The 22861-nt window shown below is 34.0% G+C and overlaps 1 protein-coding gene across 8 annotated transcripts in view; it reads right to left on the bottom strand.

The window, feature by feature from the left end:
- The window catches only part of AKAP9 (A-kinase anchoring protein 9), a 165520-nt gene that overhangs the window by 23016 nt on the left and 119643 nt on the right, over nt 1–22861 (bottom strand). For 4 of the 8 annotated variants that reach the window (XM_040260254.1, XM_040260256.1, XM_040260260.1 and 1 more), the window contains 14 exons: nt 18243–18405; nt 17240–17452; nt 16063–16101; nt 14430–14662; nt 13367–13486; nt 11622–11798; nt 10903–11007; nt 5890–6042; nt 5355–5534; nt 3310–4386; nt 1975–2115; nt 1002–1490; nt 527–590; nt 315–436 (listed from right to left, as the gene is read on the bottom strand). In XM_040260254.1, the coding sequence (XP_040116188.1) occupies nt 315–436; nt 527–590; nt 1002–1490; nt 1975–2115; nt 3310–4386; nt 5355–5534; nt 5890–6042; nt 10903–11007; nt 11622–11798; nt 13367–13486; nt 14430–14662; nt 16063–16101; nt 17240–17452; nt 18243–18405 (3276 nt within the window). Of the gene's footprint in view, nt 1–314; nt 437–526; nt 591–1001; nt 1491–1974; nt 2116–3309; nt 4387–5354; nt 5535–5889; nt 6043–10902; nt 11008–11621; nt 11799–13366; nt 13487–14429; nt 14663–16062; nt 16102–17239; nt 17453–18242; nt 18406–20523; nt 20770–22861 lie in introns of those variants that run through there. The other 4 variants (XM_040260257.1, XM_040260259.1, XM_040260262.1 and 1 more) reach the window with 2 other exon arrangements.

The raw sequence follows: 22861 nt of genomic DNA, 5'->3' as shown, positions 1-22861 counted from the left end.
TTGACCAAAAGAAATATGGAGAAGATAGGTTCTAGACTTTGAGACTGCTTTAATAATTTGGCAAATAATTTTCCTAACAAAAATATTAGGAATGGAAAGTTTTAAAAATCTTTATACAATTAAATATACTCTAATTATCTGTAAAATACAGAAATAAAACTAAATAGAGCTGCAAGTTTCCTTCTAGCTATGAAATTCTCTCTTCAGAGAGATCTTAATATAGTAAGATCTTCTATACTAACTTCTAATTAAACTATTATGTTCAACATAGAAACTACACTAAGTTTTACTCAAAGATGGCTGTCTTTCAGTACCTTTATTTTCTTCGGAAATGAATCTCCTGAACTTTCACCTTCTTCTCCTTGGCCTTCCGATGCTGTGTCAAATCCCTGACTTTGTGAAAGATAAATTCCCTGACCCCAGTCTGATCCAGAATCTAAAATAAAGAAAACCATTGACTATTAAAGAGAAACAAACTCTTTTTTAAGTAAGTACTATAAAAATTCCAGAGGTTTATATAACTTACCACTGGAACTTATTTCTCTAGTTTGGTAAGCATCAGCATGTGTTAACTCAGGAATTGAGGAGCCCTAATCAGAGAAAACAAAGAAATAAAACACTTTTTGCTTTATTAAAAAAAAAGGTCCAATGAACATTTTACTTTTTTTGTAATGCTGTCAAACAAACAAATATGTCACACCTTTCACAATAAATAAAACTATCCATGGTTTACAGTAAGGCTTTAATTTTTTTCTTCAGGGATACTACCATAATAAGAGACATTAATAAATTGAGGAATGATAACATCAGGTTCTAAATCTGCATAGGAGCTTTGTGTGACATTACTATTTGACTGTACACAAAAGAAAGATTTTAAATTGTAGTTTTATTGTAAGGAAGAAATTGCCCCCAAATTTGTCTCTTAACAACATAACATTTTGGGGGAAAAAAAAACACAATAACATAGAATGCTGAAAAAATACACTGTGAAGACCAAATACCTCTTTAGACCTCAGACACTGGATCACCGCCTTCAAGGTACTACACTCCTCTGTCAGTAACTGGATAGCGACATAGTGATCCCTTTTTAAGGTTTCAGCTTCTGAAATGTGTCTGGATTCCATATCCAGGATTTCAGCAGCATGTAGTTCTTGCATTTGCTCAATCTTTTCAGTAAACTGATTAATTATTTCAGTGACTTCTTCTGACGAACATTCCCTCTGTAAGTCAATCTGGATTCCTGCATCTCTAACAAGAACTTGTGGAGTCTGATTGCTGCTGCTGACCTTGAGGGTCCCATCTGTCTGGGATGCGGTGCTCTGACCCACTTTTATAGAAAGTGGCTCTAATGTGCAGACCTTTCTGTCTTCTTGTACCTCAGTATTATCTTCTCTTTCTGAGAAGCAGGATAATTTTGCTTCTGCCTTTTTGAGTTGATCCCTAACTTGGCTTAAATCTTTCTGGAGAAATGCCGTGTATGTTTCTTTTACCTAAAACATAAAACAGTTTAGAACATTCAGGTAAAAATATCACATGTAGAATTTAGGGTTGAGAGTATAATTCATGTTAATATGCTCATTTTCCACAGAATAACAGGGAAAACATTTCAGAAACAGAGTTTTCATACACATTTGCATATATGTAGAGTCACAGATTAACACAGAAGTGAAATCATTTTATTGGACTCTATTTTTGGTTCTCAGGGGTTAACATCCATCTTTCTCCTTTTTCATTAACTAGACTAGAAGATTAAAAGCATCCCCCTATTAAGAGACTAAAAGATTAAAAGAGATTCCAAGTAAAACCAAACAAGAAAGATGAGAGCAATGAAATTTATAATAACTTTTCATCAAATTTATGAAAGATTTTTAAATCCTAGCTGTTAAGTTATAGATCTGGGATTGTTTTCATATTCAGAGAATATACACTTTGAAATAAAATAGGTAGAAATAGAAGCTATGTTATTAATTTTACCAAAAGCTCTTCTTGAAGTTTTTCTGCCTTCTCTTTGTAACTGGCAAGTTCTTCTTTGGTAGCTGCTGACTCTGCTCTAACAGTCTCAAGCTGACCCCAAAATCCATTTTCTTCATTGGTATGAAACAGCTCAGCAGTTGTCTGAATGGTAGTGGAAAACACAAACACGTCATCTTCAAAAAACAAAGCCAAATTCAAGGTACTTGAATATTTCAATAAAGCTTTTTCAGGAACAACTGCCTATCAGATTAAAGGGGTTAAAATGACCCATGTTCTTTCAACAAATAGGGAAACTCTTCAGAACCATCATTTTATATTCTTGAGTCGGTACACACACACACACACACATACACACACACACAAAGAATGATTTTTCTGGGAATGAAAGGTAAATCATGTCAATTGAATATATCCTAAAAAATTTTATAATTAATGAAACAGTTTCTGTTATCTACTCAAAAATTTTTCATATCACTCTCCTCAAAAGATATGAGGTGGTTTACTAAGATATTTCTTAGATATTAAGAAATAATAAAATCTTACTAAGATATTTTAATCATATGGAAAGTCACATTACTATTTTAAATATTATTTACAGTAATTTATACAGTTTCAGTTAGCTAGAAGGAAAAAGCCTAGTAAATGCAAAGAATTACTACTCTTTGACAAATAAATATTCATAGGAACCTAATATATCAGTTAATTTCTGATGTTCAGATAAGACTACACATTACTCAAAATTACAAATATATAAAGTAAGAATCTGACAATTAAAGTCCTTCCACATCTGTCCTATGCTAAGAAATACCTACACTTTCAGAACTTTACATAAACAGACTTTCAGAGAAGAAAGGATGAAATCTAACAGAGGTATGTACAGAATCTGTAAAAGCAAATGATTTATCACTCATACATTAATGCACTAGAACACTAATATATTCTGATATTTTTCACTGTGTAAAAGGAATGGTAACACTTAACATGCATATCAGAAGAAAGAGGGAAAAAATCCATACAAGTTCCAGAGGACATTTGCTATACTTAACACTTCTACGTTTCTTGGGACTGTTCTACTTACGACTGCTCATAATGACTATGGCAGTAAAATAAATACTGTGATTCTAAAACTATACAAAATACAGTCTGTATCCATTATTCTAGTGATAATAATATGACCGTACAGAATGGTAATTTTTTTTTATAAAAACCCTTTATATATGGAATTGCTAGATATAAAGAACAGTGTATGAATTTAATAAGTTAGCAGTAAGTTTAAGGAAAAGGGAAAAGAGTTTCATAAGGCATTTAGGTGAAAAAGATCAAATACAAACTAACCTTGAGAACTTCAAAATCTCCTGGAGGGCTTCTTTCCCTTTCTTTGCTTTCCTGTTTTTTCTCATTGTCCTCCAATAGCTTCTGCAGTTCTAGTAGCTTCTTTTCTTTTTCCAGAGCATTTTTTTCTGCAATTTCTATCTGCTCTTTTTCTAAAATCAAGCTAGTCTGCATTCCAACCACCTGGCTTTCTAATTCTGATATTCTCAAGGTCAGTGCTGACACGTTTGACTCCACTTCATTTTCTGTCAGTTGAGTTAAATTCTGTAGGTTTGTTCTTTCAGGTTCTGATGAAGTTGATTGTTTATCCTGCCAGAATTTTGCATATTCTTTAACTGCTTCAAGTTGGACTTGACTCACAAGAGCAGCGGCAACTTTCTCCTCCAGCATACTCTGCAGGCTCACAACCTTCTTTTTTAGCACTTCTTTTTCAGACTGGCCTTGCTCCTGCATGTCCCGCATCTGCTTGTGACACTGGGTAAGTTCCAGGTCCTTTGCGCTCACAGCGCTCTCGAGCTGTAGCACCTTTGTTTCCAAGCTGCTTATGGAAACTTTGCTGTTTTCTTCAAAACAGCTGAGCTGAGTCTGATTTTCTAGGGGCTGAAGAGCATCCTCAGGAAAGACTACCTCTAGTCCTGGTTTGTTTTTGTTCAGGTCTTCTATAGCCATGTTAGCACTTTTCTCTGGTATGCTATGGATTTTTCCAATATTTTCACGTTCTCTCTTTAAGTTGTATAATTCTTCTGTTAGTTGGTTCATTTTTAAATTGGTTTCTTTAAGTGCATTTTTCGTCAAGGCCATTTCTTCATTAGTGTTTTCTACTTGCTGTTCCAAAGCCAGTTTTTCAGCTGTTACCATATCCAACTGATGTTTTAAACTATCTGCTTCTTCTGGGAGAGAATTAGCAACCACTGATGTCTTTTGTTCAATATTTGCCAATTCCTGTTGAAGTTTTTCAATCACTTCATTCAGCTGCTCGATTTCCTCTTCTCTATTTTTCTTCACACGTTCTTGATCACTCAACAAACATTCTATCTGGGTTTCAAGATCCCTTATAAGTTCATTTTTTTCTTCAATAACCTATCAGTTAACAAAAAAGCAACATATGTAATAACTATGTATTTATATTTGGGGAATTTTATTTTATTAAGGCAATATCGTAAAGTATTGATCACATACACAAAAATAATATACTTCTCAGAAATACTAAATTAATTTTAATACAGACCACAAGTCTTACATCATACCAAAAATGACCTTAATTAGAATTTCTTTCAGAGAATTATTAAATATAGAGTAATTTATGCATTTAATAGCTGATTTCCTATAAGTAAAATATTATCAATACATTCTAATTGAAAAAGATAAAAAGTATTAAAATAAAAGTCTATAATAGATAGGGCTTAAATATCACTATCTTATTTAAAAACTCAACATAATATAAAAATTTTGAAGTTTTTAATATTTCGGTTACAATGATATGATGAAATCTGAGTTACCAGAGACTATGAAACATCAAAAATGTTTGACAATATTAGGAATGGATACAAATACACATAGCTTGTTAAACTAATATGTCTTAATAAATTAAAATTAATGGATAAAAGAGAATTAGGTTTTATTTGGTTTTTACATTCAAAAAGAAACTGAAAAATAACTATTTTGCCCTTTAAAATTCTAGCTTTACCACTATGAAAAACAGTATGAGGTTCCTTAAAAAAAGGAAAACAGAACTACTCTATGATCCAACAATTCTATTCCTGGGCATATATCCAGAAAAGGCAAGAAGTCTAACTTGAAAAGATACACACATCCCAATGTTCACAGCAACACAAATTACTATACATAAAAAAGATAAGTGTGAAAGGTTCACTGTATAAGCAGGGAACTCTGTTTAATATCTTGTAATAACTTATGATGGAAAATAATCTGGAGAAAACTGGATCCATTTGCTGTACACCTGAAATTAACACCACAGCATATATCAACTACTTCAATAAAAATAAAATTTTCATTTAGTTTCATATAGTAATTTTTAATTAGTGTACCTTGTTATCTGTCGTCATTTTAAGTTGATGCTGAAGTTTCATAATTTGCTCATTCAATTGGTCAATTTCTACCTCTTTTTCTTGCATTATTTGAGCAAATTTCCCAAACAGTACATGTTGATCCGGATTAGAGACAGCATCAGATTCCTTTACGATAAATCCCAGTTTCTCCATTTCATCCTAGGAACAAAGATAACCATCCCAGTTGGATAGAGCATTACGTGTGATCTTTAGACCATTCTGTCTATTAACTCTTACCAAGTTACAGCACCCAAAACGTTCAAATCTACTATATAATTATTGTAAATCAATAAATCTTAAAAATGTTTTGATAAAGGTCCCCCAAATTTTTCATATCTGATGAATTCAAACGTTTATGTTGGCTTGAAGATACACTCTATGTAAATCCATTTGCAGCTATTATTCCTCTGTTAAGCATTATGTAGCAGCTGGATTTAGCAAATGCTTAATACTACGACTATACGAGACAAAAACAATGAATTATTTAGAGGCAAAGTTTTCCTTGAGCAATTACCTTAAATAATTTGTTTTCTTGTTCAAGTTCTTGTAGGCGGGTAGTAGATTCCTTTTTCTGTATTTCTAACTGCATATGTAGTTGCTGGACTTCTTCATTCTTATTTTCCAGTTCTTCTCTGAACTGTTCTAACTGCTCTTCTAAGTTTGTGATCTTTGATACCAAAATCATCAAAGGGAAAGAGAAAAACAACTGTTCATATAGGTGTTTATTTGCCAAGAGAGAATGAATAGTGCTGGATTAAGCTCTACAGGATGCATGCTTAGAGCAGGTGAGCCATGAAAATAAAGGAAAGGGGTTTCTCTAAGCCAGATATAACTGCGTGGTTTCTAGACATTTTCAAACTAAACACTTTAAAACTATCCTTCCTTCAGAGGAAGGCTACAAGGAGCCATTTCCTACCAAATATTATCTTCTGATAAAGCATAAAAGAGTCATGAGAGGAAGGGAAAGAATCCACATTTAAAATCTTATTTTATGTTAAATTAACTGCTATCAAAAAGGCTCAAGAAAGCTGTAGAATGAAGTCAGTTATTTTAGCCACCAAGTGAGACTAACTCAATTTAGTCCATATTAATACTTAACCCCATAAAAGGTTTGGCAGCCACATGCCTTATTTGGGCAGAAGGGAGCAGAGGCAGACTCTAAGACCAAGAAATACTTAGGTCTGACATAGAGAAACTTACAGAGTAAGTTAGTAAAATCATTTTAGGAGAAAACTATAGTGTTCCCACGCGTAAGACAACTGAAATTCAGCTCTGAGTGCAGATTACCACTAACAGTAAAGCAATTGCTCTTTGATAGTTATACAGAGATTGAAATTAATGGTGAATAGGAAGAGCTAATTATATTTTAAAAATTGGGCTTGCTTGAGGACAGGAAGAGTTGTTTACCTCAACGCTTTGCAAGTTCTTAGTACATTTTTCATGAATGGATTTTCAAATGTTTATTTATCTAACGATCAAAACTGCTGCATTAAGACCAACCTAAGATACAAGGGCAGCATTTAGTGGCAGGTGGCCCAGAGAATACTTATAAATCATTCATCATCTTAGAACTTGAAAGGGGGAACATTCTGATTACACACCAACACGTAGTCAGATGGAGGAGGAAATGGCAACCACTCCAGGATTCTTGCCTGGAGAATTCTATGGCCAGAGGAGCCTGTAAGGGTACAGTTCATGGGGTCACAAAGGGTCAGACATGACAGAGTGACTGAGTCCAAGCAGTCAGAGCTTCCCTGATGGCTCAGATGGTAAAGAATCTGCCTGCAATGCAGGAGACTCAGGTTCGATTCCTGGGCCAGGAAGATCCCCTGAAGAAAAGAGTGGAAACCCACTCCATATTCTTGCCTGGAGAGTTCCATGGACAGAGGACCCTGGCAGGCTACAGCCTGTGGGGTTGCAACGAGTCGGATGTGACCGAGCAACTAACGCTTGCAGGCCATTTACTGTTAAGACACTGCATGATATGCTTTATATGTATTATTTTTTAAAAGCCCTGTAATGACTTTATACATCTTTACTAGGATTATCTCCATTTCAGAGATGAGGAAGGGAGTCACTGAGACAGGAGTCCCTTGTTCTGCAGTCACAAGGCTAGTATGTGGAAGTCACTTTTGAACCTCAGGAGTTTACCTCTGGAACCTGACATTCTTAACTATTATTCATCCTACTTCTAATAATTAATGTCTAAGACTTACATTTAAATAATTTTCTTTAATACTGGTATTAAACTCAGTAATAACACCTGAAATATAGTTATTAGTTGCACACATATAATTATCAGGTTAGTCTCCTGAAAATTGTGATGATTATATCTTCTTCAAAGTTATCTAATAGATGACATTTACACTTCTTCTATCTTCTATGACTACTTTTGGTGACAAGGTATTATTTCAACACATACATAGATATTTAAGCTCAAAATTGCTGCCTGTCTCACCTCATACTTATTTTCTTTTTTGATAAAAGAGTTTACGGTCAAATTCTTAGCCTTAATATTCAAAGTATAGTCCTGGGAGGAGAACGAGCATCACACGGGAACATGTTTGAAGCACAGGTTCCCAAGCCTCACCCCGGGCCTACTGAATCAGTCTTCATTTTAAAACGACCCCTAAAGGGATTCAGAACGCAGTCAAGTTTCAGAAGCACTCATCTAAAGCACTAACATTCCCATCAGGAGCAGGTGAACTTGAGGCATCAAAATAGAGACTTCAATTCCCAAAATGACACTGTGAGACATTCTTTCCTCTTCTCAGCCAGACTTCAGTTTTGGTCCCTGGCTGTCTTATTACTGAGGCTATGATAACCAAGAACCAGAAAAATATTATTAAGGTTTAAAAATAGAATGGCAGCTTTTTGGTTTAACCTTGTTTAATTTAGCTACCAGATGATATCTAGATTGTCTGGATTACATTAATCAGCACCTATTTGTGTTTTAAGAATTTTTTTCTTTCAAATGTGTCCACACACATGGGCTACACACACACACACACGCACACGCACACTTCCCAGGTGGCATTAGCGGTAAAGAACCCTCCTGCCAATGCAGGAGACATAAGAGACACAGGTTAGACCCCTGGGTCTGGAAGATCTCCTGGAGAAGGGCATGGCAACCCACTCCAGTATTCTTGCATGGAGAATCCTATGGACAGAGGAGCCTGGTGGGCTACAGTCCATGGGGTCACGAAGAGTCGGACACGACTGAAGCAACTTATCACAGTCCAGCACATACATACATATATATATCCTAATTAGACACAAGATTCCTTGAGATTGGTGCTGGTTCTAAAATGGGACCGTGGTGCTCTGCACATGGCAATTTAACAAATCCTGAATGGCTGTCTATGGTAAGTTCTCATCAGCAAGGCAGAACATGCCCAGATGTTTTAGCAGTAAAGCATCACAAAGCTCCAGAAGGAGAGAAATTGAGGAGGAATTCTTGTTCAGCCACTTACTGTGTGAACATGAGCAAGTTTCTTAACCTTTATTAAGATCTGGTTTACTCAAGAATAAAGTGGAAACACCAAAAGAACCTATCCTCAGGGAGAGCATAAGGTTAAGGACACAAGGCATTAATTAAAATACCGACCACGTTCTAGCACAGACCTCAACAAAGTTAACTATTATTATTTATTATTGGTCATTTGTAAGTTAGATCTCATTGCTGCTGCTGCTAAGTCGCTTTACTTAAAACCTATGCTATTGAAAGCATCTTTTTCTTGAATTCTTCTATTTCTCTCCACATTATTCTCCTTCTCTTATACAGCCTGAAACCCTTATCTTTTAAGGTTTTCTTTTCTTTCTTTCACTCAGATTTCTAAATATTGTAATAAACTTTTAAAAAAGTTGTACACAAATTTAGGCTATGAGAGTAGTGGGAAGTATCTCAAATATAACAACACACAGACATCCTACGTTTATACCGTCAGATATCTGAAAACATTTGTCTAGTGCAGGAGAGAACGCTGAGGAAGTTATTGTCATTAGAAGATATGTTTCAATTTTACATCCCTATCTTTCAGTCACCAGTTACTGAGTGACTGGGTTCTGATAGAACACTTGTCACTGTTATTCAAAATTAGTAGACCAAGTTTGTTGTTTAGTCGCCAGCTTATGTCTGACTCTTTTGTGACCCCATGGACTGTCGCCCGCCAGGCTCCTCTGTCCATGGGATTTCCCAGGCAAGGATACTGGAGTAGATCAAGGTTAGCTGTCAATTTAATTCTTTACTCATTCAACAAGTCTGGCTCTGTTTCATCTGTAAAAACTGGTAGCTAGTTGATACAAGCTCTCTAAGGTCTCTTGCAATTCCAACAAATATAATTCTAAGTAAGTAGGAGACAGTTATTGGATCCTTACTTCAAGAAATTAAGCAGTTAAGTAGTGTTAAATAAAATTCAAATGACAATATAAAATTTTACTATATTTAATCAATTATTTCTGCCTTGTGACCAGTTTTGGAGTCCCATCTTTTGAGAAAGCAGATCATCTATTTGACTATTTAGTGGAAGAGAAATCTTTAAATGTTAATTCTTTTTGAAGCACACATCAACAAAAGTGATTATATGTCAACAAAAGTGTCCCCAGTCACTGACATAAAAGCCAAAAAATAAAATAAACAAGAATCTCTCAGATAAACATTAGTTAGTACTATGGGATAGCACTAATGAGAAAATGATAAAATAATAATTTTCATGAAAGTAATCATTTCCATTATTTATATAGATGACTTTTTCTTCTCTAAACTACAAGTTCTCTGAGCTATAGTTTTAGGTGACATCTAAATCAATCTTCTTTTTTTCAAAGTACTCATTAACATTTATAAACTGTTTATACTCAATAAATACACATCAAATGTTCTGAGAAAATTATATGGAAAGAGATAAAAATGTAATTGAAACTTCTGAAACATTTAAAATGATATGCTATAGCTAGATAGTAAGGTACAATATACTAGAGAAAACCTGATGAGAGACAAAGGTTCAAATAATTAGGACTTGAAAATGATGGCTGTTTTAAAAGTGCATCTTCTGGTTTTCTTGGGGTAGGGGGAAGGGAGGGAGCAGAAAAACATAAAAGAACTTTATAGAATTAAGAACATGTTTATTAGTACACTGTAAAAAGGCACTACTATCTCCCAGGGAAATATAACTTTAGAAAAAACAAACTCCACAGGAAAGCAGGAGTAATTCAAAGCCTATGGCAAGGCCAGGAGGAAGATACTTCCTTGTGCCCCAACACTAGTCTCTCTCCTCTCGTCTTCATTTAATTCATACTTACCAAACTGGCCACCTTTTTGTCCTCAAAACTCCCTCCTCTGTCAAGGCCACTTGCCCCTCTTCTTCATTCTAGTTTACTCGTTCAAATGTTTACTGTCTTCAACAGCAACTTAGGCAATGAGCTAAGAAACAGTCTATATACTTTGGTTTCACACCATAAACTCCATTCTAATTAAATTAAATTTTCTAAAGTAATTCAAGCCACATTGTATCATTAAAAATAAACTTACCTCTTTTTCCTTTCTGTCTATGGCATCTCGCTCTGCCTGCAATTGTATTTCTAAAGACAATTCTGCTTTAGCTTCTACAGCTCCAAAGTGTTTTCGGTCCTCTACCTTTAAATACATAAAAATTTTCTCAAAATTTCAGACATTAAATCCTAATTATCCATTTTAATTGGAGAAGTAACAATTCTGTTTCTTGAATTAGAAGTAGTCTACATTAGTGAACAATCAAAAGTTACAACATTCACTCTTGAATGCACTTTATATAAATCAAAACAAGAATGCCTGACAATCTTAAAATTCATTTCTCAGGTAAAATGAAAGCTAACCCCTCATCTCCTCCACTCCCAAATTTCCTTATCCTGCTTTTTTTTAGCATAATAGGAACAGATCTCACTGCTTCTTAGTCTGGGGCATGGCATCAGCCTGAACTGGTGCCTACAGATTTTCACTTGGCTGTTATTTTAGAATCTTATTAATGCTTAAAAGGGTAATTAAGTCTTCTGGCTTAATTAATCTTCCTTAATCAGGACTCAGTATGCAAGGGATATTTGGAGAAAAGAATAAACAGAAATGGTTATGTTAATGAAGACATACAGATACATTATGCAATAGTATCAATAGAGTCCTTAGTAATTTTTTTATGTAAATAAACTGATGTTCATGTAACTAAGTGTAATCTGTTCTAAAACACTTGATAAAATAACTCAAAGAAAATGTCACACCTTTTGAAAAGTATCTGCACTAACGAGTAAGGCTTGCTCCAGCTCTCTTACTCTGAACTCCAGTTTCTCAATTTCTTCATTCCGCTCCTGTATATCCCTTTGAAGCTGTTCTTTAGACAGCAAGAGCTCACTGCACTTGTCTGTTTTTTCTTTCAGATGATTTGTTAACTGCTCAACCTGGAAATATAATAAGCAAAAACTGTAATGTTAAATTATGTAAGGATGTTAGTAATAAATCTATCCTCCTTTCAAAATTTTTTAGATACAATGCTTAATTTTATTTTTGATAAGGATGGCACTATCACCTCCAACTATAGCAACATTTTCTGAGTTGATGCATCTAAGCAGCACTAGTTAAAGAGAAATAATATTGCTTTCACCAATTCTTTTAAGAGCTCTGTTAAGACTAAGGTTTTCCCTAGCTAGGAGGAAAAAATTAATGCATTTTTGAATAATGTTGAATTGCAAGCTCTAATGGCACAACCACACTAAAACCTAATAAAGAAAACAAGTTTACACAGTACTTACATTCATATGTGAGATACAATGACCTAAAAAAACTTCCACGGATTATACTTTCTTTCCACCAACCGTTTATCGACACATATAATAATACAGTGGTTCTAAAATACCATAGGGGCAGAAGGGAACTGGGGACCCTTTTCCAATACAGTTACTTGGAAAAAAGCTTTTCAGCCCACACGCTCCACCAGCCTAGGAGAGGGATCAGGATGCCAGGCAGCACAAGGGATCCATGTGCCCTGAAAAAGTGATTCGGATAAGAAGCAGACGGAAGGATATAGGAAAGATCAATAAGAAAGCTTGTGAAATTAGTTCTGCTCAAATGAAGAGAGAAAGCTTATTTAAAAAATAAATATGATGGTAAGAAAAAAGAAACTCTACCTTATTTCAGTGACATTCTTAGAGGAAATTCTCTAAAAATGGCACTTCTTCCTTAAAACATTAAAAGAAATGCTTTTAACCTACAATTAGAGGTTGAGAAAGGACACTAATAAAGCCTGAGGAGAAGCTTGAACAATAAAAGGTGGACTAAGACTTGGAGTAAGGTTAAAGGAGAAGACAATAAAGCAGGTATAGCAAAATGGCACAGTGCACTGTTAACAGCTAGATGTTTCTTTTTTTGTTTTTTTTGATCCTGAGAAAATCAGAAGCTGGAGAATCAGATCTGGCTAAAGAAGAAGAAAACAAATGGATCACAATGTTTTGGAAGAAAATCAAAGACGTACTTTCTTGTTAGTCTCCTTAAGTTTTTTGAATGAGGCAAATCACCCTTTTTAAATGTAAGGAAACAAATAGTAGGAAATGACTAAGTTCTAGAGCTTAAATATTCTTTTGAGGCTCAGCAAACACACAGCTATTTTTCAAAATCTAGAATATGTCAGGAACATGACGAATGACTACAAACTCAGTGGGGATTGCTAACAGCAGTAGTAGAAACTACTGCTCCAGTAGATAACGCTTTTCTACATCAGATTCCTTCTGGCTTTTTGTTTTTAAAGATACCTTTTGTTAAATAAGACTATATATAACATTTTATGACAATCAGTTATAGGTATTTTATACTTCTTTGGTATCTTTACCTTCTCATATTGAAGTAATATTTAAGTTTCTGATTTTGAAAACTGATATACAATAGAAAGAATTCAAGTTTTTAAAGACATGAATCGTATTTTATACATAATATACAAATAATGCATGGAAGACAATATCAATAAAAACATTACCTCTCTAGTTTGGTGTTCACTGATAGGCTGGAATCGAGGCACAACCTTAAGTTGCTGTTCTAGTTTCTGTATTTCCTGTTGGAATACATCTCTCTCATGTTCTCTATCAACAGCTTGCTCCTAAAGATTAATAATGATAGTAACTGAAGAAATAATATTTATTGACATTATTTCCCTTACTCCTCTTTAATTGTAGGTACAGTTGTCTGTTTGAAGATGAACAACTGATGATCACAGAAATGCTCCAAACCAAAAAGGTTTAAAAAGGTAACACTTGTTACATGGTACATAGCGGCTACTAGTAAGGCTCTTGTACGATACGTAACCTAGGGCTCTTCAGCAAAAATGCAAGCACTTAAATGTTATTTGAAGCACAACATTTTTTTAAATTCAAGTAATATTAAATACAAAATGAAATTTAAATGGTCTCCTTAAAATGAATTTAGTTTTTTTAGAACAAAGGAGGACTCCCAATATTTAAGCTATAGTAGAACAAATTGTGTTGTAGATACATTTTTTTTCATTTTAATCTAGGTTTTTTTAAATACCTAAAATTACAAAGTGTGTTAGAATCTGATTCTCTGATCTGTGAAGATCCAAAGAAGAAACTCCACAGAAGATGAAACTCCAAAGAAGAAAATCCACATGAAATTAGAGATTTAACATCTTTTTTGGAAGATAGTAATAACAGCATGAAAACAGTTGTAGTTCATTGCTTCCAGGGCACACTGTTACTTGTGTGTATACATTACGTTTTATGGGTGAAATGGTGGACAATTAGCTCTTAGGATCCTGACTTGCTCTGACTACTAGTTCAGAGAAAGACTAGGACAAGTTTCCTAACTATGAAGCTGAAAAGGCTAACTGGTAGGGCTTATTCATAATCTGTTTGTACTGAAAGCTGCATAATAAAAATTTTTAATTGAAATAATACTTTTCAATTAATTAGATGACACAGATAAAAATAGTAGAATTTAAGTCTTTTCATAATTTAAAATCCACAACATAGAATAGCAGCAAGTAGCATTCCAATGAAAAAATTATTAAACTACAAAATACTTACATCTAAAAATTTTCTCATTTTTTCTAACTGCTTTTCCAGTGCTTGGTTTTGTTGTCTTAAATCCATTAGTTCAGCATTTTTTTCCTGTTCCAGTTCTATAAATCTACTGACTTGTTCTTCAACATCTATTTCTAGAGCTTTCACTTGTTTTTGAAGGTCATCACATACTTTTTCAGCTTGACACTGTACCTCTAGTTTTTCCTTCATCAGTTTTTCTGTCTCCTGTAGTAATTCTGTTCATGAATGCAAAAATATACTACATTAAGTCACAATTAATGATGTTATGATAGGGAAACCACCCATAACTGTGGTCAGATTTTAACTTCATGAAATTAAGGGGCTGAGTTTCATTTCAAAAACATGTAAAAAAGGAAAATACTCATTTGAAAATATCAAAATAACATATTCTGATATAAGTAAGCAAGCTAGTACCAATAAAATCATACAGAATTAACAAAAAGAATTATGTCCTATCACTAAAAACAATAAAAGAACACAGCAAAGGACCCCCTCAAAGTCCACTTTCACTACAAGGAAACGAGCAAAATCTAACGAAATTCAAGCACAGAAATAACTCACCTCAGGCGAAAATCAATCCATTCTAAACCTGTAAAGTCATTTGTATATGCATACACAACACACACAAAAATCAAATACTGTAAATCTTTAACCAAGTTAAGTAAGAGTTACAGAAAAGAAGCATAACCAGAATCGGTGTTTCCTGTTAGTCTTACTCATTTGACCCACATTCCCGAGTTAGTCTTACATGTTCACGTGTGTGTATCAAGGGAAAACTGACAGGTATGAAAGGCAGTGTGGTGCTTAGGCGCAAAGACTGTGGGTTAATGTCCCAACTCCACCACTTCTGACATTTAATATGATGTCCTTCAATTTCCTTGTATGTCAAATGTGAGTTAGTAACAGTACTGACCTCTGAGTTATTTCCCCATATATAAGTTAATTTATAATATGTCAAATAAGTTAATATATCAACGTGTGAAAAACAGTGCCTAGACTATGTAAGCACTACATATACATGTAAGTGTTAGCTATTATTATTATTAATCATACAATAATAAATTTTATACAGCAAAGTAAAACAATTCTCTAATGAAGAAAATGGAATGAATATAACTCCAGAGTCTTTACACTAACTGGTCTGTCAACACTGTACTCAGGATTAGAAATCTACAGAAAGCAGCTTTCCTTTTAAACAACACCGATTTAGATGTTAATACAAAAGTAATCAACCAGAAAGTCTCTTCACTGAACTTCACTGATCTTGTTGATACCATCATCTTAGATACTGATTTAGAAAAGAGTACTGTAAAAAGTCATAGGTTGTAAGAACTTAATATATTTGTTAAAGAAAATAACTTTTAATTTATATTATATTGCCTACCACTATTTCATCCATTTTCTTGAAAAAACTGAAAGAGTCTTAAGCTCTGTGGGAATAATATGATGACGGTCACTATGAATCTGTTTTTAATTCCAAGTTTTTATTGTAAGAAAAGTTTTTCTGTTGTTAGAAAAACTTGTAAGTATGAAACACAGCAGCAAAATTAGAGATATGTTAATTGACTGAAAAACCCAAGGGTCACCCAATGGCCATGCAACTGTGTAAACACACCTGCTCCAGGCGCTGCACCGACTGCAGCATCTACTAGACCTATTAGGGAAAAACACACACACACACACAACAAAACATGGTGACTTAGATGTCAGCTATTTCCCAACACAGAGTAATACACACATACACACACAAAACAACTAGGACTGAAAGCTGAACATACTGACTGTCACAGGTTACATTTTGAGATGTATTCAAATTCCTTGAATATTTTACATGCATGATAAATATACTTTGCACATGAAAAATGCCAACCCTAAACCTGTATTAAATAAATTTGAGCAACCAGAAAAGCTTCACCATATTATAAGAATGTATGTTCTATCTCTAAATTGATAAAATTAGTAAAACTACACATTTATAATTCTAACTGCATGTATAATATAAAGGTGAAAGTGAAAGTCACTCAGCTGTGTCCGACTCTTTGCAACCCCATGGACTATACAGTCCATGGAATTCTCCAGGCCATACTGGAGTGGGTAGCCGTCCCTTCTCCCAATCCAGGAATCGAACCGGGGTCTCCTGCATTGCAGGCAGATTCTTTACCAACTGAGCTACCAGGGAAGCCATAATATAAAGGTGACAGGATATGACTAAAAGGATTTAAAGTTCCATTGTTACAAAGACTGACACCTATTTTTTAAACCACTAATTACCTAATTTCTCATTTAAGAAAAGATTAGAGGTTATCTGTAAACTTATTTATTCTTTGAACTCCTGCTTATATTCAACTAAATGTCAGCCTGCTTCTAATAGCCTTTTCAATCTATTATCTTGCAGGCTGAAATCCACCCCACCCTGCTCACAACTAGTGCCTGATCAGTGCTCTTAGTTAGTTAATCCAGGCGTACATTTTGCTGCCTTTCTGCAATTAAAAGAACTAAATCTCATAGAACTTAAAAAAAAATCCCGCTTCATTATATCCAGCTTTCTCTTTAGGCAGAGGTTTGAGGAGATACAAAGAATTATCTTTCCTGTTATCATATGCCAAAGGAAAAAGGAAAAAAAAATCAAACCTGATTCCACATGGTTGGCTAATAAGACAATTACCAGTAAGGTAGACTTTCTTATTATTTTTCAATCCCTATAGAAAACATAAATAACGGCCCTGAAAGGGGAAAAAGAAGTCATCTTGAACTTTTAAGTAACAGTTCATATAAAGTCGAGAAATACGTACGCTGTTCAACAGGACCTGCCTCTGCTTTCATAGCCTCCTTCTGCCTCGACAGTAATTCTCTTTCTTCTTGGATCTGCTGTTGCTCTGCTTCTAGTTCTTGTAATCTATTACCTGCACATAACAACTCCTGCTCAAGACGATCTATTATATCAGTTTTTTCCTGAATTTGCCTTTCAAAAAGTGTTTTCTCATCTGCATAGCCATCAATGACACCTATAAAATAAACAAAGAATGCAATTATTATTTCAAATTTTGCTATTATATATTTATATAAATAAAAAAGGTGTACTGTCAGCAAATTTTAAATCACTTCAGCCTATTAAAATCTTAAATCAATTTGCTGCTCATAATAGTAGCAACTATAATATGTTCAATACAGTATTATTAGCCATTGTGTTTAAATATGAAATTTCTCTGAATTTTCTCTTACTTGTTATGCTAATTTATCACATCATGTTGGTGTAACATATTTTATTAAAGTGATAGGTTCCTGGAAAGCTTATATAAATCAAATGCTGTGAACTGAATCACATTTTAAATATACTAGAGAAAGTTGATACTTTAAGTGATTCTAGAAGCCTGTTACCCAAAATAGCATGGTACGATATAAATAGCATGGGGCTTCAGAGGCTTAACGCCTGGAATCAGCATTTAAAGGTGACTTCGAACAATTTATTAGTATCTCTGTTCCAGCTCCCTCATCTTTAAATGAAAAGAGCTGTCTTAGGATGGAGGGATTATGGTAACAACTTATTATCATTCACTTTTGTATTTTCTAAAATTTTAAATACTTTCATATAATTCTATTAAGTACTTTTATAATTAAAAACTATATACAGCTTTAAAAGCTGCTTAGAGGAATTTTGAAGACAAGCTACAACTATTTTTCAATGGTCATTTGAAAGTAAAAGTAGATTGCTGGTTTCCAAACTTGGCTTGCACCAAAATCTATTTTTAGACTTGAAATTTCTCCATCCTCAATAGCCAACAGCAGGGCACTCACCCTCAGCCTTACTGAGCTCCACAGCCAGCTGCTCTCTGGCCCTGGACTCTTCATGAAGGCGCTCTCGCAGCTCTTCTTGGCACTTGAGGGACTCAGTCACTTCTTGTTTCTGTCTAAATGACTCACGCATCAATTCTGTCTGTGTAACTTTTGCATGTTCCAGCTAAAAAAAGAGGGAAAGCATACACGAAGGAAGATAAAGTGTTAAGAATATCAGTGCCATTCTCCATGAAAGCTTTAAAAAATTTTTTTAATGAAAATAAAGATACACTGTTGAACTGTAGTCATTTAATATTTCTAGTGCATGCTAATATTAGTAGACAGCGCAATTCCGTAGACACTTTAGCTGTGCACAAGAGATGTATAAAGAGATGTATTCTAACTTTACTGAACAGAAATAATTGCTTCTTACTGCTAGCACCTGCTTTCTCTGTTTTTACTGAAACAACTATAAGGGGGAAAATTGAGCTCAAATGTTTCTAGTACTTAATATCAACATTATTAAATTGAAAAAAATTTACCACAGAATTTTAAAATGTACCATAGAAAACAGATTTTAGAGCTACTAAACAAGGCTTTTGGTGGTAACTTTTTGTTTTTGGATAAATCAGTATCCAACCAGCGTGTAACTAGCCTTGTTTTAAATATCATTCATAACTTATTACTTGAAAATAATATGAACATACATTTAAGAGTCATAATTGAAAATTAAAAACATTTTAATCACAAAATATTTTCTAAAGTATCTCTAGTAATATGCTGTTATCTCAACAAAGATAAAAATTCATATATATACATTTTTACTTTTGACTGGCAAAAGATTACTTTCCTTTAATGTGGATAACCAGTACATATTAATTTTTAATATTAAAAAGTGATCATAAAATATGAACTATTTATATACAGCATGCTTCTGCACTTAGAGTCGATATTTTCAAAATAAATCAACTGCTTCCACATGTAATTTTTTTCTGTACATTATAAAATGGCTGCATGGTAAATATATGAATCTCTAAGAGTTCACAGCCTGAACTAACTAGGATATCAGGTTTTTCCTTCTTCAAATTTACTATACAAATACAATACACTTACAACAAAATAAATACTTCCTTTAGAAAAAATTTTAAAGTTTGCTTCTATATTCTATCTCTTGACAAGGTATAAAATTTCATTAAGATGCATTTAAATATTACTGTAAAGCCTACAAGAAATATTAGTAACTTCAGTTTTACAAAGCAAAACAAAAAAGTTGGCAGGGACTCAAATACAGTAGATCTAGCAAACAAATTCCATTTATTATAGCAGAGAGCACCAATACCTTATTGGAATAAGAGATTCCTTCAAATATTTATGTAAACATTTTAAATGTTAAAAAATCTCTTCTATCTAGGTAAGGTACAGTTTATTCCTAATATTTATATAATACCTATACCTAATAATGTGAAATATATAAAGATATCATATTCAGTATTTTCAAATAATTGTAAAACTACATTAAAAGTACTTATAAAGAATTAGTAAATATTTTGTCACTCTAACATATGAAAGCTTCAGGGGAGGTAATGAAACTATTCTGAAAGCATCTGAAATATAAGGGAGTATATCGCTAAAGCCATGAAGTCATTAAAAGGGCTGAATAACTTGGAGTAAATCATTCACAACATTTAAAAGTCAAATGAACCTGAAAGATTAACTATGCTAAATACTCTTAACACTGTTAACAATATACATTTCACGTAAGAAGCAGGAAAAGGTATTTTCTCACAGGATTAGTAGGCATATTAAATATATGGGGCAGTTAGCAAAAAAACTGAAATTAGAACCCAGGAATTGTTTTTTCGTTTCTGGAACTAGAGCCAATATGCCAAATGACTGGCTCAATGACAATTCACTTAGCTATTTTAGGTGTGAAAATGCCTATTCCCTCAAATACAACCAGCCTGCTTTTACTAAAGACTGGCATCATAAACACAGAGAAGTCAGATTCTTAAGGACAAGCAGGATCTTTTTAAATAGCTTGTCTGGTGTGGCAGAACTGAAATATTATCTCATTTAGCTTTATGGAATTAAACACATTGCCAAGTTGGGGCTTGTGGATGAAATTTTGCCCTTCAATACATGAATCATTACAGGATGAATGAACCAAACAGGAAAACAAGATTCTATTCCATTTACCCTTACCAAAGACATTTAAAGTTTATTTCTCATTATAGCTTTTTTCACTAAATACATAAAAAAAATGACAGCATAGAACTATAAAAAAACAAATTTTTATACTTACTGAATAAGGAGGGGTAGGCAGGGAAATTTTAGAAATAAGCTTTAATATATGTCCATTTCTTTTATGAATAATATGAAAAATAGAAGTATTAATAATTACTGAGTTATTTTCATCCAACTGTTCACACAGAGGAAAAGGATGTGGTAATGGTACACGGGATTCAACCTCATAGATGTCTTCATCTTGTTCCTCCAACCACGAGTCACTAAGTTTGACAGTTGCCAAATAGGTCTTGTACGAATCCATTCTAGAAGTTATAGCTGCTAATTTTCCTTATTTGCTTTACCAGTTTTCCACTACGCTAAAAAGTCCTATTTACTTTATAAAGATATACCATAGCAATATGAAAATTTTTCTTTAGCACTATCAAATAAACATAAAAATTAATTCATACAACTAAACAACAAAAGAAAAAAAACCCACAAATAAGAAAAATTAGGTCCCCACCAGTCTTCAGCAAAACAAAACAAAGAAACCAGAAGAAAACAAAAACAAAAAAAACAAAATAAAAGCAAGTAAACATGTTTTTAATTAGAATAATGGCTAAAATGTTGAAGAATGAAAGAATAAAAATATAAATATCTAATTAGCTAAGCAATAAAACTGCTCTCGCTATCAAATATGTCTGAGGAAGTAAAAGCCTTCCAAGTAAAACCTGGCAGGGAAAGTCAAGTTTGAAGTCTCCATAGCAGCAGTCTTAAGAATCCCAGTTGCAACATTCTTTCCCTTGTTCTTGCTGCTTCATTCAATGCTCTTCTGAACTGAGCTATTCAAATAGCCTCTCATGCTGAGCCAAAGGATTCTAGTCAGTGTCCCCTGAGGAAAGGTCAGAACACAGGGTGTGGTTTAATGTCTGTACCTATAGGTACACTGACAGGTGGAATCTGAATTAACACGCCCACAAAAAAGCCTGCCTAACAGGATCCAAGTTCCACGTCAGAGCTCTGAAAAGGATATTTAGATAAGTTTATAATACTTCTAAGATAAGCCAGTGTTTTTCCATTCCATTAAAACATGTTTTAATTTAAAAATGTAAACTCAAGAAGGTCTGAATCCACATTATCAATCAGTTCTTCAACTATACCCAATAATTGTAACTCTTTCTGGAAAACTAAGTATTTCCTTTTGATATTTCCTGAAAATAATACCCATTTTTTTGAGCAGTCATTAAAACTAAATATAGATGGTTCGGTTATAACCTATTTCTACACTGAATTATTTACAGAGTAGTTGTTAAGGAAAAAAAAACTAAACCCTCTTTTTAAAAGCTGCACTGTATAATATACAATAGCTGATAACTATACCACTTAACCTACACTATGAACTCTGACTAAGATTTAACAGCACAAGTTGTATATAGTGGCCCTCTGGTACCTTCAGAAACCTCGACAATAGTGAATAAGCCAGTTACTTGGAATTTTTTTTTTAATTTAAATTTATTTCTTTTAATTGGAGGCTAATTACTTTACAATATTGTATTGGTTTTGCCATACATCAAAAGCTGAATAACATGAAAGTTGTTTTAAATAAATGAAAAATCTTTCACTGTGGTGACTTCTCTCTACCCAGTAACTACATATCCTTAACTCACAAAACCTTATCTGCTATGGGAAAATCCCACACTAAACCAAGCCTACCAAAAAAACCCATTTTTATAGCCACTTTGACTACACAAAATATCTTCAGAGGAGTCAATACCCAAACCCTTCACAGTTCATTAATAATTAGGAGAAAATGACATTTTTTACAGAAAGCTTAGAATCTATAGCAATATGGTTTGGGATGGGGGAGGAGCATTGCTCTCTGCAATTCCAGACAGTTCAGTTCAGTCACTGAGTCGTGTCCACTCTTTGCGACCCATGAACCACAGCACGCCAGGCCTCCCTGTCCGAACCAACTCCCAGAGTCTACCAAAACCCATGTCCATTGAGTCGGTGATGTCATCCAACTATCTCATCCCCTGTCATCCCCTTCTCTTCCTGCCCTCAGTCTTTCCCAACATCAGGGTCTTTCAAATGAGTCAGCTCTTCACATCACGTGGCCAAAGTATTGGAGTTTCAGCTTAAAAATCAACGTCTTGCCAATGAACACCCAGGACTGATCTCCTTTAGGATGGACTGGTTGGATCTCCTTGCAGTCCAAGGGACTCTCAAGAGTCTTCTCCAACACCACAGTTCAAAAGCATCAATTCTTCAGCACTCAGCTTTCTTTATAGTCCAATTCTCACATCCACACGACCACTGGAAAAACCATAGCCTTGATTAGACGGACCTTTGTTGGCAAAGTAATGTCTCTGCTTTTGAATATACTATCTAGGTTGGTCATAACTTTCCTTCCA

This window comes from Oryx dammah, unplaced genomic scaffold (assembly GCF_014754425.2).
Source record: "Oryx dammah isolate SB20612 unplaced genomic scaffold, SCBI_Odam_1.1 HiC_scaffold_18, whole genome shotgun sequence".
Taxonomy (NCBI): Eukaryota; Metazoa; Chordata; class Mammalia; order Artiodactyla; family Bovidae; genus Oryx; species Oryx dammah.
The sequence above is the reverse complement of the archived record's forward strand: the minus strand, read 5'-3'. Positions and strand labels throughout refer to the sequence as shown.